The 16,685-nt window shown below is 46.8% G+C and overlaps 1 protein-coding gene across 2 annotated transcripts in view; it reads left to right on the top strand.

The window, feature by feature from the left end:
- The window catches only part of DIS3L2 (DIS3 like 3'-5' exoribonuclease 2), a 294,286-nt gene that overhangs the window by 75,866 nt on the left and 201,735 nt on the right, over positions 1-16,685 (top strand). For both annotated transcript variants that reach the window (XR_012779398.1, XM_075530268.1), the window contains exon 5: positions 543-644. Coding sequence is in view for 1 of the 2 variants with exons in the window: in XM_075530268.1 (XP_075386383.1) it covers positions 543-644 (102 nt within the window). In the remaining variant the exon portion in view is untranslated. The remainder of the gene's footprint in view (positions 1-542; positions 645-16,685) is intronic.

Raw genomic sequence — 16,685 nt, 5'->3', positions numbered from 1 at the left:
GTATGATTTGGTTGGTTTCCTGCTAGAGAACCCAGAACCCAGAGCTGATGGCTCTTGGGGCCGTGGCTCTTCTTTTTGGCCATAGCTGGCTTCTCAGGGGGTTATACCTTGTTGTTATTTGCTTTCTTGTATGCTCTCTGGCAAACCTTCATATTGTACCCTCTTCATATTGAAGGCAAACCTTCATATTGATCCTTAAAAAAGAAAAAAAGGCACTCAAGGTGAAAAGGTATCACCATGTTGTATTTTATTAAAAACAAAAAGTTACTCATGGGTAACTTTTCTTCTTTCTCTTGTCAGTCATGGATGCATGAGGTTTCAAATGTTTCTGTGTTGGGTGTCTTGACCTGTCTGAAGGAGATCCTTTGCCCATTTTGCTGCTGGTGGCATTTCTACTGGTTCCCAGAAGCCACGCCCTTTAGGTCTGTTTGTAGCTGCATACCAGTGCTCTTGGTACAAACTCCACTGGACAGATGGAGGAGTAGTCTTTGGTGGCCAGCCTTGGCCAACTGACTCTGCTTATCTTTCTCCCTCCAATCCAGGATGGTGACCGAGACATCTTTATTGATGGCGTCGTTGCCCGGAATCGAGCCTTGAATGGAGACCTGGTGGCGGTGCAGCTGCTTCCTGAGGAGCAGTGGAAGGTGAGTGACGTCGTCCTTCCTAAGGTAGACTGTGCGGGCCTCATGCCCAGTGTGACACATCGCACCCCTAAGTGTTGTCTCAGAAGTGAGCCACTGAATACTGAAGACTCCGAGGCATCTGCTACGTAGATATTTGAGTTATTGTCCCAGCTCTGCCTTCCTGTCTGCCTTTCTTGTCAACATTCTTTGTGCCAAATTCCAAGGTTCTTGAGAGTAGAAGTCTTTTCTTTCTCCCATGGAGCATCTGGTGGGTTCAAATACCTGCCCTTTGGGTTCACACCCCCACAAGTTCTCCACCCCCCACCCCTCCCAGGGCTCCTTGAATTGACGAGGAGGCTCATAGAAAGACATGGGAGCAGAACAGCCAAAAAGAAGGACGACCGAGTTGAAGGACTTGTGCAGTCTAATTTCAAGACTTTATACAAAGCTCTGGTCGTCGAGAGGGTGCGGTATGAGGGTCAAGGTGGACATGCAGAGCCTCGAGACAGAATAGACCCGCTGATACGATAACTGATTTTCTAAAAGGTGCTGAGCTAATTCGGCGAGGAAAGGAAACCTCCCCCTCCCCCGCCCCCAGCCCCCTCTGTGCCTAATAAATGCTTTGGAATAATTGTGTACCCATATGAAAAATAGCCCAAATTCTTATATCACATACAGAATGAATGTGTAATGGATCATAGATCTCAGCGTGTCTGTGAAAAACAAACTTCCTAGAAGAACATATAGGAGGAACATTTAGTGGCAGTAGATTTGGCCAAACTTCGTTAAGCATAACATAAAAAGCATGAAACATTTGAAAAAGAAATTATTGATAGGCTGGACTTTTTTTTTTTAATGGACTCAGTTACAAAAATGAACAGGCAAGCCACTGACTCGGAGAAACTATTTGAAAAACATCTATTGGACCAAGGACTCTTACCTAGACTATGTAAAGAATTCATGACTCATTAATAAGAAGATAAACAGCCCAATTAAAAGTGCATTAAGTCCTGGACACTTTTTAAACCAGAATATATGGATGGCAAGCAAACACATGAAAAGATGCTGGGCATAATTAGTCCTTAAGGACAGATACATTTAAAAGCATGAGGTACCACCACAGGCCCCAGTGGACTGGCCAAACCTGGAAAGGCTGTCATGCTGGTCTTGTTGGGAGACCATCACGGCAGTGCTGGAAGTCACATGTTGGAGCCAGAGCTCTCACAGGCTGCTGGTGCGAGGTTACATGGTATAGGCACGCTGGCAGTTTCTTAAAAAGTTACACGTTCACTTGACATGTGACTCAGCCATTCTATGCTTAAGTATTTCCCAAGAGAAAGGAGAGCCCTTGTGCATGCATGGCTGTGGTCGCTGCATTTAAAATAGCCCCCAGCAGCAGCTCCCCACATGCCCACCACTGAGTGACTGGAAAAGCAAACTGTACCTGCAGCCAGTGGGCGTTTTAACTCAACAATGAAAATGATTACAGTATTGACCCGTGAGAGAACATGGATGGATGTCAGAAAAACTATGGGTAAAAGGGACCAGACAGACTCAGGTGTACAGTCAGGTAGGAGAGGGGAAGAGCGCTTGAGAGGTCGGCTGGTATTCCGGAGCCGGGGGACAGAGGCCTTCTGGGGAGGCTTGCAGAGCACAGCTGAGAGTTGCCAAGTGTCCTATCGATGGGAAAGATGGGTACCTCAGGAGATCCCGTTTCAGAATGAGGACCTGTTATGTCCACAGTATTTACTGGTCTTTGCCCCAACTTAATCTTGGTTAAAATGCAGGCTGGAATTCATTAGTTCCATGGTGGAGCCTGGACCTTTGTGGCTTTAAGAAGCCTTCCCTCTTACCCCCACACTCCAGCTGCACTGGGAGTCATATGTATGCCTGACACCTCTGAGCAGTTAGGAAGGGCAAAGAAGGATAGAGCTCGGAGTGGAGCTCTGTGGCCTTGGACTATGTGGGTGGGCCCCGGGAACCAAAAAGACCCAAGCCCACTCCCATCGAGTTGTTTCTGACTCAGCAACCCCAGAGGACTGGGTAGACCAGCCTCACCGGGACTCTCAGGCCAGAAACCTTTAAGGAGACAGACTGCCCCACTCTCCCTGTGGGGCAACCGGTGGGTTTGCGCCATCAACCTCCCAACAAGCCACGGAGCACTTTACATTGCACCACCAGGGTGCCGATTGTTGGCCAAGAAGTCCCCTTGAAAGACTAGCGTGTCTGGGCCCTCTTTCTATTGACACATCCTCTTGGGAAGCGATTCGGCATGTACACTGAGAAGGGCCCAGACTGGCCAGGAGGGCTTTACCTTGCGAGGAACTAGAGGGGACATGTGGGCGAAATGCCCAAGGAGTCTGGGATGGATGGCAAGACTGGCCCGGGCCCCCTGTTCATTCCGAGTCTGGTGTTCTGCAGCTGCACAGAGGCAGTCTGGGGCCTAGCACTTCCTGCTTCTGTGGAAGTCTGCCCCATGAGGTAGGTCTCCCAGGCCTCATTAGCTAGAGAATATTTCACAGCTTCCCATGGCTGGGGTTGAGGGGCTGCTGGGGGGAAGGCTCTGCTGGCTGCAGCCCACCTGTGACAGTTGTTGGTGACAGGGTCGAGCGAGGGAGAGGAGAATATTGAGACTGCCGTCAAGAATCCCTGACACGCAGAATATAAACATCTCGAAGCATACTGGCCAATTGTCCGACAGGTCTGCGGGACAAAAGCAGCTTGTTATCCCCGGAATCTGTAGTCAATGGTGTGAGCAAGGGGGATTAATTGGATTATTCATCGTCCTTCTTTGTGCTCGTTGTGCTCACTCCTCTCGGGTATGTAAACTACAGGGCCTTGGGGTGCGAGGGAAAAACAACTGTTCTTTTAGTTCTCGTAGGAAATAGTCAATTTATTTCACAGCATGTTTTTTTGGCAAAAGAGATCGCTGTGAAAGTATCAAGCTGTGCGGCAATAATAAAAAATAATTTGCTCTTATATAACAATCCCAGAATTCTTCCACATTTGTTGTTGTTGTTGTTGTTGTTGTGTGTGTGTGTGTGTGTGTGTGTGTGTGAGAGAGAGAGAGAGAGAGAGAGAGAGATCACGGGCATCAAGGGGAGTAATTTGTGAGAGACAGACAATTCCTCCCTGCACCGACTGGGAAGGGAAGGTCCTGTGAGAAGAGGTGACTTGTTTGGTGACTCAGCTTTTGGCAGAACCAGGAGTAGAGTCCAGATCACTGTGACTTTGAGCTTATTAATACTCTTTTCTTTCTAGGCCTTATTTGGTTTTATTTTGGGATGAGTGTGTCTATGAACTTTTCTCAGCTGAAGGTCTGTGACTCGCCTTAGATTTTCAAAAGGGGCCATGTCCGCAAAGGGCTTAGGAATCCAGGATCTGGGGCTTCTGCCTGGAGCAGTGGGAACCTGGGGCCTTCCCCTCCTCCAATAGCCGCCTAAGGGACTAGTCACAGTGTGACTACCCGCCCATAGACAGGTTGGAAAGGTGATGGAAACCATTCTGAGATGGTTGGCAGGACGGAAAGAGGATGCACATGATTTTGGGAACATCCATGTCTGAGCGGCTTGTGGGGATGGCTGCACATAGGAGTTTGGAGGCTGTATTGGAACTAAGGTGGAGAGGACGGGAACCGAGGAGAAAGGTTGGTTTGGAGTAAGAATGACTGGGGTTGCGGATGTTATGACAAGAGAGGATTGTGAATCTTTCAGGATTCAGGGTGGGGTATAAAGAAAGCCAACCCTCGAAGCGAACTCACTGCCATCAAGTCAACCCCAGGCCACAGTGACCCTACAGGACAGGTGGAATGGGCCCTGTGAGCTCCCAAGACCCTTATAGGAGAAGAAGCTCCTCCCTTCTACTCCAAAGCGGCTGGTGGTGTTGGGCTGTGGACGGCGGATGGTTAGCAGCCCAATGGGTACGTTTTCATGCCGTCAGCTGGTGGCACAGTCCCTCCAGTAGCTCTCCATCCCTCGCGCATGGCCCCTGACCCACGACAACCCCAAGCACAACCACCTCATCCTCGTGAGACCAAACTGCTGTGTCAGGTGCTGGTTTCCAGCAGGAGATTGAAGCACTTTTCACCCTCCGGCGTCTGACTCTGCAGGTTCCTCTGAAGCCTGTTCAGCAGGACACTGGCCTAAGTGGACGCATCCTTTCTTAGAGAGCGTCCTGTTCCGCTCTTCCAACCATTTTTCATTGACTGGACCTTTCTCTGGCCTCTTCTGCTTTCTCGCCCCATCAAGTTCCTCTCCCACAGGTGCTGCACAACCTCCCCTGGCCTCCGTGTGCTGCTCCTGTTCTTTCCCTCTCAGAGAACTCCAGCACAGGCTAGAACTGGATGCATAGGGGAGCCCTTTGAGTGCTGGTGTGGCTAGGGAACTTATTGGGGTTCATCTCATCCTAGCAGCACTTTAGGACAGTGGACATTGGGCTTTCCTAAGTCTCTGGAGCAGTAGATCACCAGGTCTTCCTCCTGTGGTTTAAACCACCGTCCTTCTCATTGTCGCTGCTGTTGTTGTTAGGTGCCGTTGAGGCAGTTCCGACTCAGAGCGACCCGATGGACCGCACAATATCGCCTGGCCCTGCATCGTCCTCTTGCGTTTGTTCTTCTCTTTGAGCCCGTGGTTGCAGCCACTGTGTCCATCCGTTTTGTCGAGGGCCTTCCTCTCTCGCTGCTCCTCTACCTTACCAAGCATGCCGTCTTCCCCCAGGGACTCTTCTGATAACATGTCCAAGAAACCTGGCCATCCTTGTCTCTAAGGAGCATTCTGCCTGCACTTCTTCCAAGACAGGTTTGTTTCTTCTTTTGGCAGGTAGTTCATGGTGCTTTTAGTATTTTTCACCAGCACCATAATTCAAAGGCATGGATTCTTCTTCATCTTCCTATTCAGTGTCCAACCTTCACATGCGGCTGAGACTGTCAGAGTAATCTTTAGTCTGCTGGCTCAAAAGAAGCTGGACTTAGCTTAGATGTGCTGAAATGTCAGGGAGCATACAGCCTGGAAATGAGATTTGAGGTACATATTCATGCCTTCCGATTTCCTGGCCCCATGGATACCAAGGAGCGAGGTGTTTGTCCTGTAGCTAGAGATTGTCAGGTGTCATATAAACGTAAACTCAGGGAGTAGTAGTATGGACTTCAGCAACAGATGAGCTTCCAAGTTGCTGTCATGGGCAAAGAAGGTCACCAAGTCGTTTCAGATGTGTATATATGCTCAGAAAATAAAACAAATCAGAAAAGTTAATTAGAATTCTCATGAGTTATTTTAAAATTAAGGAAACCTAGTGGTGCATTGGTCACATGTTGCGTTGATAACCACAGGGTCAGTAGTTCAAAACTACCTGCCATTCCATGGAATAAAGATAAAGGCTTTCTACTCCTATAAAGCGCTGCAGTCTCAGAAACCCATTGGGGCGTTTCTACCCTGTCCTGTAGGGTCACTGTGAGCTGGAATTGATTTGATGGCACTGAGTTTGTCTTAGAATTAGAGGGGTAGGGTGATGCCTGAGGGCATGTTAGAGACAGGTGGGCATGCGAACAGCCCTACCAGAGGCCTGGCCTAGAAAGTGGACCAGACGCTGCCATTGCTGATCAACCAGGCCCAGAGTCCAAGGAGCTGCAGGTCTCACATTCATGGGGCATGTGGTCAAGGTGTTAGAAGGCACGCAGGCACTTGTCATCCAAGAGCTGGGTCCTCTGGGGGCTCTGAGACAGGGCCGTGATTCCATATGGCACCGCCCTGTTAACAAACAGGGAAAGGCGCAGCCATTGGGTTAACCATCAAGGCTAGAGCTCGATTCTTTAGGTTGAAGAACCAATGAGGAAACCACTGCCAAGAGTCAGAATGCTGGGCCCCTTGCTTGTACCACAGAAGACTGGGAAGCTTAGAACTTGATCTGGTGTCTTGACTCAAAAATATATAATTACTCCTCCCCCACTATCATGATCCCAATTCTTTCCTTACAAATCTGGCGGGACCCGAGGATGTACACTGGTGCAGATAGGAACTGAAAACACAGGGAATCCAGGACAGATGATCCCTTCAGGACCAGTGCTCAGAGTGGCGATACCAGGAGGGTAGAAGGAAGGTAGGGTAGAGAGAGGGAACCAATTACAAGGATAAACATATAACCCCCTCTCTGGGGGACGGACAACAGAAAAGTGGGTGAAGGGAGACTTCGGACAGTATAAGACATGAAATAATAATAATAATTTATAAAGTATCAAGCATTTATGAGGGAGGAGGGATGGAGAGGTAGGGGAAAATGATCTGATACCAAAGGCTCAAGTAGAAAGCAAATGTTTTAAGAATGATGATAGCAACAAATGTACAAATGTGCTACAATGTATGTATGTATGGATTGTGGTAAGAGTTGTATGAGCCCCCAATAAAATGATTTTTAAAAAGTTGTATGAGCCCCTACTAAAATGAAGGAGGGAGCTTAGCGAATATCTGAGAGAAACAGTTGGTTCAGTAGCTATGCCAAGTATTTCATATCTGAATATGTATTTATATTTCTTTAACAATATTAAGCACACATGTGAGCAGTACGTCTTCATAAACGTTAAGTTCCTTGGAGTTGGTTTTGACTCCTAACTACCCTATAGGCAACCCAAGGAAGCACTGCCCAGTCCTGGTCCACCCTCACAATTGTTCTTGTTTGAGCCCGTTGTTAACCGCTGTGTCTGTCCATCTATTTTGTCATGGGTCCTCTTTTTTGTGTGTGAATTTTTGGGGGGGTCTTCCTCTTTTTAAGTGCCCTTGCTGTACCCCATGGATGAGGCCGTCACACACTGGCATTTCCTGATACCATGGGCATGAGAGGAAATCTGGCAATCCTTGCTTCTAATCAGGGTCCTGACCGGACTTCTTCTAAAATATTGTGTCCTCTTGGAAGTCCATAGTACTTCCAATAAAATGGCAGGCCTCAAAAATGCATAAAACACAAGAGTTTTATAATCCATTCTCTGACCATCTACGTTTCATCTGATTACACAGAGCATCCCTCCACTTATAACAAAGGGGTCAATGCACCTCCCAAGTAGGATTGATGTAGGAATTCATATTGCACACTTTGAACCCTTGAAAAACAAACCATACGACATTAAATGTAAGAACTGCACAAGTGGTTTCCATGTGGTTGATGGGAATTTCAATTAATGCCAGCTTGCTCAGAATCCAGATCAGTACATTAACGAACAACTTCCCAGAAAATCGAGCCAGGCTCAAAAAAGCATGGCTGGTGAGGTGAGCTAAGTTTTGGTTCTGTGACCTGGTTGGCCTTTTTTTCTAGATGTTCTAATGCTGAAAGGTGTTTTGATAACTTCACAACTATTGTAGTTTAATCAGTTTCTCCCTTCAATTGATCAGTATTTGCTTTCTAAGTATGCTGTGTTAAAGGCATATTTGATTCCTCAGTTTTCTTGATAATTGACCCTTTTAAACTGTGTAATATGTATATTTATCTCTTCACAGCATTGTATTATAGCCTATTTTGTCTGATACTGAGATCTGTACCCCAGCTATCTCTTGGTTATGCTATATGTGTTAGTATTTTATCCATCCTATCTCATTCAACTGATTTGTTTGCATGGGTCTATGGGATGTCTCAGGGAAATTGTATATAGTTGGATGATGTTGTTTTTAAGCCCATTACAATTCTGTGTTTCCATTGGAGCATTTTGTTCATTAAATCCTTTGCAATTAATCATAAAAAAAACAAAAAAAAACCCAACACAACAACAAAAAAACCTGTTATATATATGTAATTACCATATATACTCGAGTGTACGCCTACCCGAATATTAGCCGAGGCACCTAATTTCACCGCAAAACTGCATTAAAAATGTGCCGAAAAACTCGGTTTTTATATACGGTAAATAAAATTTAAGAAAAGAAAAATAGGTCCTCTAGGAGTTGATCTGTTTCCTAGTGACTGCGGAACTCTCCCTAAGGTTAGTTGCCGAGTTGATTGGGCCTCCTAGTGACCTGTGTATGTCCACGGACCCCAGACCTACTGTCACTGAGTCTGTTCTAACTCATAGCAACTCTCCAGGACAGAGTCAACTGTGCCTTTGGGTTTTGGACACTAAATCTTAAAAAAAAAACATTTTATTGGGGCTCATACAACTGATCACAATCCATCCATCCATCCATCCATCCACTGTGGACAGTCCGTCTTCCCAGGAGCAGCCAGCCACATCTCCTCTCAGGAAGCCGCAGATGGAGTCAGACTCTCGAACTCGTGGTCCCTAGAGCTCAGCCCACAGCGATGTCGCTGGGTTTTCCAGGATAGCTGCTGAGGCAACAATGACTTGTACGTTCCACGCGTCTTCCAACCTGTGCCCTGGCCTGCCTTCCCAGCAGCCTGGGTGGGTTTGAACCACTGACCTTCAACTCGTAGTGGAGCCCATAACCATGGTGCTACCCGCAGGCTCTCGGAGCAGTGGCTCACACTCTGTGAATCTTGCCACCTGCATTATCTCAGGGCTGGAGCGAGCAGCTCAGTACCCCGGTCACAGCGAGACCCCCAGAGCAGAGAAGGCCACCAGGAGCTTATGAACAAGAGTCACAGGCAAAGCTGTCACACAGAACCAGTCTAGTTAATGAGCCGGGTGAACTTGAAGCGACAGTGGTATTTGTTGGAATGCCTCTATCTTTACCTGAGCATTTAAAGGCAGCAGAAGACAGACTGGGACCAACTTGGTGTATTAATCCCGACTAGAAACCTACAATGCTAGAGACCCATTCCTCTGTCCCCTGCATGCTGGCCGAGCCACCTGCAGGGTGCTGTGTGGACACAACAGCGAATACCCTGGCCAGGCCCCCGGCTCCCCAAGTCCAGGATTTTCTCAGCACAGGATTATTTCATTAACCGACAGCAGAGCAAGATCTATGTGGGATTTGAGGAGGGTCGAAGTACAAAGGACACTTCCTCTGTATTTTCTAGCAAGGTTCTTGCTGTAAATTTATTTGGTGGGGCAGAGACGATCGTGCTTTAGCAGGGGATAAAAGAAGCACAGAAGGGTATTTGGGACAAGATTGGCACGGAAAGAAAGCAAGTGCTCAAGGTTGGAAGGATCAAGGAAGTGCTGCAGAGGGACTCCTCTGGGTCTAAATTAAATAAAAAAGAAAACCAAAGCACACATTTAATCCGCGATTTTCAGCAGTCGTTCCAAGCCTTCTTATGGTCACATGAAATTGGTCTAGCACAGTAAATTGTTTCCTTTGACAACTTTTCCTTCAAGTGATTGTTTTAGAGTTTTGTCTTCCAAGTTCTTCTTTAAATATGCACCCATCACACTAGATTATAGTTAATCCAATCTCTTATATAACCACTATCATTTTGGATTGTTCTCAATTCCTGTGGAATTAGTATTTCTTAGAACTGTTTGGTTTCTTGGCCTGCATGGCAGGTCCAAAAACGACTTGGAAGGTACTTAATGGTGGAGGGCAAGGTTTTTGGCGCCTCCACCCAAAGCAGTATGGTGGGTAAGGTACACCTACTGCCACGATCAGCGTTTCCCAAAGTTGTTACATACCCAAGCCTATTTTTACCCATCATCTTTCCTTCGTCGTCATTGCCAGCACCGGGATCAAATGCTTCAGGTTCTTGCCTGCTTTAAACACGCCCGCAGATCTCTGTAATTCAAATGGAAACGTCTGAAATAAGGAACGTATCATTTCAGAACAGAGGAGCTTATTTGTGCTGGGAAATTCCCAATTAATGTTTCACGATTATTTGCTAGAAAATGAATTCTTGCCTGCTTCCCCCACAGGGTTGACTTGGTGAAGTCCACATTCCTTGTGAGGAATGAGCTCAGGTCGGTGAGGTACTGGCCCAGAAGTGCAGGCATGCTGCAAGTGCCTCCTGAAGGCCAGGAGTGTCCGTCTCCCATTGTCAAATTGGGAGTCACAGTTGGGCCAAGAGCACACAGCAACCACTCCAACCTTCTATTCCTAGCTCTTGATTGTGCTGTTGAAAACACTTATTCACGGCAGATACAAGAAGTTGACGTCAACTAGGGTGTCTCCGCGTGCACTCCTTTGCATTGTGGAAACCGCCAAGCACTCGCAGGCCAGCTGATGCTGTGGAAAGACCCACCGGACTCAGCCAGGGGTGCGGCCTGGCATTGTCCTCACCCAGGCTGGATGGAGCCGCTCCTGTCAGTAGTTTTCCCCTCCTAGGTGGTAGAAGGAAACTGCTTGCAGAGCCACATTGAAAATACGCTAGTCCAGAAGGGACAGAACTAGCCAGATGGCCCTACCCACTCCCAAGAGGGCTGAGCAGCGCGAGCCTCTAAAGTGCCTGTGAGTAGGGACAGCCCCAAACCAAAGCCATTGATCTGGAGCCGATCCAGACTCTTATCAACCCTGTAGAACAGAGTAGAACGGCCCCGTAGGATTTTGAGGACTGTAAATCTTTGTGGCAGCACACGGCCACATCTTTCTCCTGCAGAGTGGCTGGTGGATCAGAACCATGGACCTTTCAGCCAGCAGCCAGCACTTCCTTCCCCAAGAGACTCCCAGGACTCTGAAAGGAGGGTTCGGCCATTCTTCCTGCCATTGGGTTGTTTCTGATCCACCTCGACTGTGGATAGGCTTTCCAGGACTGCTGCTCTGTAGGGGAACAGGCAGCCCCATCATTCTTCCTCAGAGCAGCTGATGGGTGTGAATGACCAACCTTGCGTGTAGTCGTTACCCGGCTTCCCTGACTGTGCCTCCAGGGCTCAATACATTTGGTGAGTGGCACTAATGACTGACTACCACCCGACCCGATTGGATTCATTGTGCTTTACATTCCTGCCTGGCCATTTGAAATGTGCATGCCACCGATGATGGGGGATCGGGCACAAGCTTTTCCATTGCTCATCACAAATTCAGACCACTCTTGAGAAAACATCACCTCAGGTTGGTGGAGGGGCAGCGAAGGAGCGGAAAGCCTTTGAGGTGGGTTGGCACCATGGCTGCCACAGTGGGCTCAGGCAGGGCAGTGGTGAGGACGGCCCAGGACCGGGCAGCTTTCCTTCTGCTGTGCCAGCGTTGCTATGGGTCGGAACTGGCTTGATGGCATGAGCAACAACATATAAAAAATGATTCAAGGGGGAAAAAATGATGACCTGATACCAAGCGCTCAAGTAGAAAGACAATGTTTTGAGAATGATGATGGCCACAAACATGCAAATGTGTTTGTAACAATAGATGTATGTATGGATTGTGATAAGAGTTGTTTGAGCCCCAATTAAAAAAATAAATCAGAAGAAGTAATTTCGATCATATAAATAACCTTTTAAATGATCCTGGCCCAGGACTGTGTGTTTTTCATTCCATTGTGTCCAGGGTCGTCACGAACTGGGGGCTGACCTGAGCCGACAATAGCAATCCCCTTTCCCGCTGTCATTTTGCTTTGAGATCAGTGGGTGATCCACAGCGAGGGTTTGCTGCTGTTCATATGAAGTTAGCAGCGCAGCGTCCAGTTTCTGTAAGGGAAAGACAAGCCACATTTTAACTAAGCGTGCCGTTGTTGTGACGAGCTGCCATTGAATCAGTTCCGACCCTACCCTGCCAGGTCCTGCGCCCTCCTCACAAGTGTTCCTGGGTCTGAGCCCATTGTTGCGGCCACGGTGTCAGTCCAACTGGTTGTGGGCCTTCCTCTTTTTTGCTGCTTCTCCAGTTTGCCAAGCACGATGTTCTTCTCAAGGGACTGGTCTCTCTGGACAGTGTGTTCAGGGGATGTAAGACCAAGTCCTGCCGTTCTTGCCTCCAAGGAGCACACTGGCCTTACTTCTTTCAAGACAGATTGGATTGTCCTTTTTGCAGTGTGTGGCACTTCCCATGTTCTTCTCCAGCACTTCAATTCAAAGTAAATACATTTGTCCTTATTTACTGGGTAATATTTGCAACCTACCTTCCTAGAGTGTATGATGAATAGCATGTGGTCTTGCTCTTCAACAACTGCCACTGTTCAAACTTCCGTCTTTTAACCAAAGTACTTAAAAAATGGAAAAAATATATGCTGGGTTAGTCTAGAAGTTGTGCTCATAGCTGGCCACCATGAGTGGCCCTGCCGGATCTGAGATACCCACATCACAGCAAAATGCGGGCCACCACAGTGCATGCAACAAACGGACAGGCACGTGGTGGAAAATATTTAATTTGTCTAGTCCCATGTTTTATAAAGATTAGGCAACCAGAGAAAGGCATATCATGTACCCAGAAGCTCATGAAAACATGGTAGATTTGGAAAACTACTGAAATTGGAGAGCTTGAGATGCCAGATGGGGCTAGAATGTGGCAGGAGAAGACACTGATAGACAAGGATTCACTTTATGAAGTGTCTTCACCACAGGGCAGGCACGGTAGCTGTTGTCAGGTACCTCTTGTTCTCACCCTGCAGCGCCATGGAAACTGTGCTGGGAAAGGCCTGGCTCTCTCAGATCCAGCTAATCACCGTGGAGTTTCAGACAACGCTAGGGGACTCCGACTCTGTGGGCGCTTAGGATGAAGTTGGCCGGACTAACAGCTGGTGTACACATGGAGTGGTCAGTGTCGTAGGGCTCTCAGATGCACGTGCTGTATTTTTAGATTTTGATCATGTTAGCAGTGGATCATTAGGTTGAGGTCTAAGTAAACCTTTTTTTTGGAAGCAATGAAAACTGATTGCACGCCTTATATTCCGACATGGCTCCCTCCTCATTGCTGCCTGTTTATTTTGATTTCTCTTGTTCCAGCTGGCAGCATGAATCAATGCTTATAATATTTATGTTGTTAGTCTCTCTCCTTGCCTTCCCTCATGGGCTCTGTGGCATTTTACAAGAGTTACTGTTCACTGGGAGAAAGGAAATAATCTGACATGGGGGAGATTACTAGATATTGGCTCTGAATTGATACTAATTCCAGGAGACTCAAAACATTTTGACAGCTCGCTTGTTATAGTGGGGGGGGGGGGTACGGAGGTCAAGTTATCCATGGAGTCTTAGCCCAAGTTCATCTTTAGTGTGGGCCCTGTGGGTTCCAAACCAAACCCATCCTGGCATGATTTTCCCAGGTGCAGCATCCATAATGGGAATAGACATACTCAGCAACTGGCAGAACCTCCATATTGGATTCCTGACATGTGGAATAAGGGATATTATTGTAGGAAAAGCCAAGTGGAAGCTACTAGCACTGTGTCTGCCAAGGAAAATAGTAAACCCCTAACAATACTGCATTCCTGGAGGGATTGCCCAGATTATTGCCTCCATCCAGGACCCGAAGAATGCCGGGGTCGTAATTGTCACCACATCCCCATTTAACACACCTACCTGACTGTTGAACACAGATGGGGCATATATTTAACCAGGTGGTGCTATTCCAGATGTGATTTCATTGCTTGAGCCAATGAATGAGTCTCCTGGTACCGATGTGCAGTTAGGGATCTAGCCCATGTCTTCGTCTCAATTCCAATTTCAAAGGAACACCAGAAGCAGTTGCTTTAGCTCTCAAGGGCAACAATATACTTGTATTGTCCTACCTCAGGGCAAATAGCTCTTTAGGACTATGTCATAATTTAGTCCACAGCGACCTTGACTGCCTTTCCCTTCCACAAGATGCCGCACCAGTCCATTACGCTGATGGCATTATGCTGACTGAACCTAGTAAAGAAGTAGTACCAACTCCTGACTTACTGGTAAAACATCTGCATGCTAGAGTGGGTGAAATTATCCTGACAAAAACTCAGGCACCTTCTAACTCTGTGACCTTTCTAGGAGTACAGTGGGGTAGTTGTGGGGCAAGGTGGTCCTACTACAGTGAGGGATAAGTTATTGTGTCTGGTCCTCCCATAGCTGAGAAGGAAATACAATGCCCAATGCCCTGTTTGGGGTTTGGAGCAACCTGCCCTCATTTGGTGTGGTGGTGTGGTGCTCTGGCCTGCTTATCAAGTGATGTGAGAAGTGGCTGGTTTTGAGCAGGGCCCTGAGCAAGAGAAGGCTCTGTAATGTGTTCCAGCTGCCACGTGGACCCCTTGGGCCTACAATCCCGCTGAGCCAGTGGTGCTGAAAGTGTCCGTGGCAGATGGAGATGCAATTTGGAGTCTTTGGCAGTCCACTATTGGTGAATCACAGCACAGACCTGTAGGATTTTGGAGCAAAGCCCTCCCACCTTCTGCAGGTAATGACCTCCTTTTCAGGAACAGCTTTCAGCTTGTTCCTAAATCAAGCTGTCACAACCTTGCAAGCCTGGTCATTCGTTTTCTGGAAGCGTTTGTGGAATGAGGTCTCATTGTTTATAATGCACTAGGATGGGGGTGTCTTTAGTTTATAAAGACCATGCTGCCAGGACCTTTGGATATGATCTAGTTGTCATTTGAAAGTGAGGAGACTGAGCGTTGGTTTTCTGGGTATATTGCCTTCTGGCGTCCAGCCTGTATTTTCTATCTAACCCACACTTGGTGTTGGCTGTGTTGTTCTCCTGTGGTCCTTGCAGCTTGACACTTGGTCCATGCAACAACATTAGTTCCTACCCCAGGAGTTAGCAGGTGATTTGCATGAACTTTCAGTTTTGAGAAGCATTGATCTAGATGATTCCACAAGTCACCCTTCTATGCTCTTCACATAAAGATCCCTTTGGAGGAATAGGACTTACGGTGTAGTCCCTCGAAGAGAGTCATGACGCCCTGTAATGTGTTGGGATTTTAGAGGTTTGAGGTAATGATACTGGTTTCCTTGCCTTCTCAGATTGGGTATGTGGAAACCTCCTCTCCCTGCCCTCTGTGACCTACTAATTCCACCCCCCAGAAACAAACAAATAAACAACTCCAACACCAACAATAAAAACCCACTGCGGTCGGTCGAGTCAATTCCAACTCATAGCTACCCTGCACAGCAGGGTTCCCAAGGCTGTAAACCTTTACAGAAGATGGCCTCATCTTTTCCCCATGGCGCCGCGGGTGATTTTGAACTGCCAGCCTTGCAGTTCCTCGCTTACCTGATGGTGGCAGTAGGGTTCCTAATCTAATTAGTTTGCTGAAGAAAGAGAATTTCAATCTACTCTGTGTTCTGTAACCCCCCCCCCCCATTTTTAGATTTAGTATTAAACTCCAACAGTCATGTCAATTCTGTCTCCTTGGCTTCTGGCTCGCTCATTACCTTTTTACTTTGTGTTAGTGCATGTTTATTATGACACAGACCTTCTCGTTTCCTAAAGCACTAGGGAGACCTGCTTTTGGTAAGTGGCACTGTGTCTTAAGAAGTGTTTTAAAAAGCAAGCATACAAAATATTAAAGTTATTTCAATGCACAGACTTCTTTTCAATAGACAGAATTTAATATCTTGAAACAGTTTAGTCTGAGACAGCACTTAATAATTTGAGAATCTCTATTTTACCTTCTGTTCTGCTCTCATGTTATTGCAATATATGTTACTGTAAATAAATTCACACAGCATAGCATTTGCAGTTTCAATCATTTGGAAGTATACAGTTTGGGGGTTTTAGTATATTCAAGATGTCCTGCCTCCGCCAAGATATTTCCATCACTCCAAAAGAAACATTGTGTCCATTAAGCAGTGATTATTTATTTTCTCCTCCTCTTCCTCATCTTTAGCACCCGCCAACCTGTGGGCAGTTTCTGCGTTGCCGATGTCCAACTTCATACACAATACCACTCCTTTCTGTGAGGCCTATCACGTTAAACATTTGAATGACATACCGTGGTTTTTGATAACAAATGGGTACCAAATTTAAAATATATATATATATATATTTTATTTTGGTGGGGAGCACTAAATCTCAATCCCCCCCCCGGTCACCTAGCCTAGTGAATTGATAACCCTGTGCCTTATTGCTCTGTGAGTTATCTATGAATCCTCACCAGTCCCATCTTTTAAAGTGTTGAAGATACTCAGCAAGAGGTTGATGTGTGCAGTGGGTTTTGTTTTTGTTGAAGGTGGTGTTATTTATTGAGAGGGCTTGGTGTTGAAGAAGTAGGGTGTTACTGAATATAGTTTTTAAAGAGGAGCTTGGTTTCTAAGTGCCATTGTTTATTTTTTCTTTAGCATTTTATGTTGTTGTTGTCTAC

The sequence above is a fragment of the Tenrec ecaudatus genome, chromosome 13, assembly GCF_050624435.1.
Source record: "Tenrec ecaudatus isolate mTenEca1 chromosome 13, mTenEca1.hap1, whole genome shotgun sequence".
Lineage (NCBI taxonomy): Eukaryota > Metazoa > Chordata > Mammalia > Afrosoricida > Tenrecidae > Tenrec > Tenrec ecaudatus.
The sequence above is the reverse complement of the archived record's forward strand: the minus strand, read 5'-3'. Positions and strand labels throughout refer to the sequence as shown.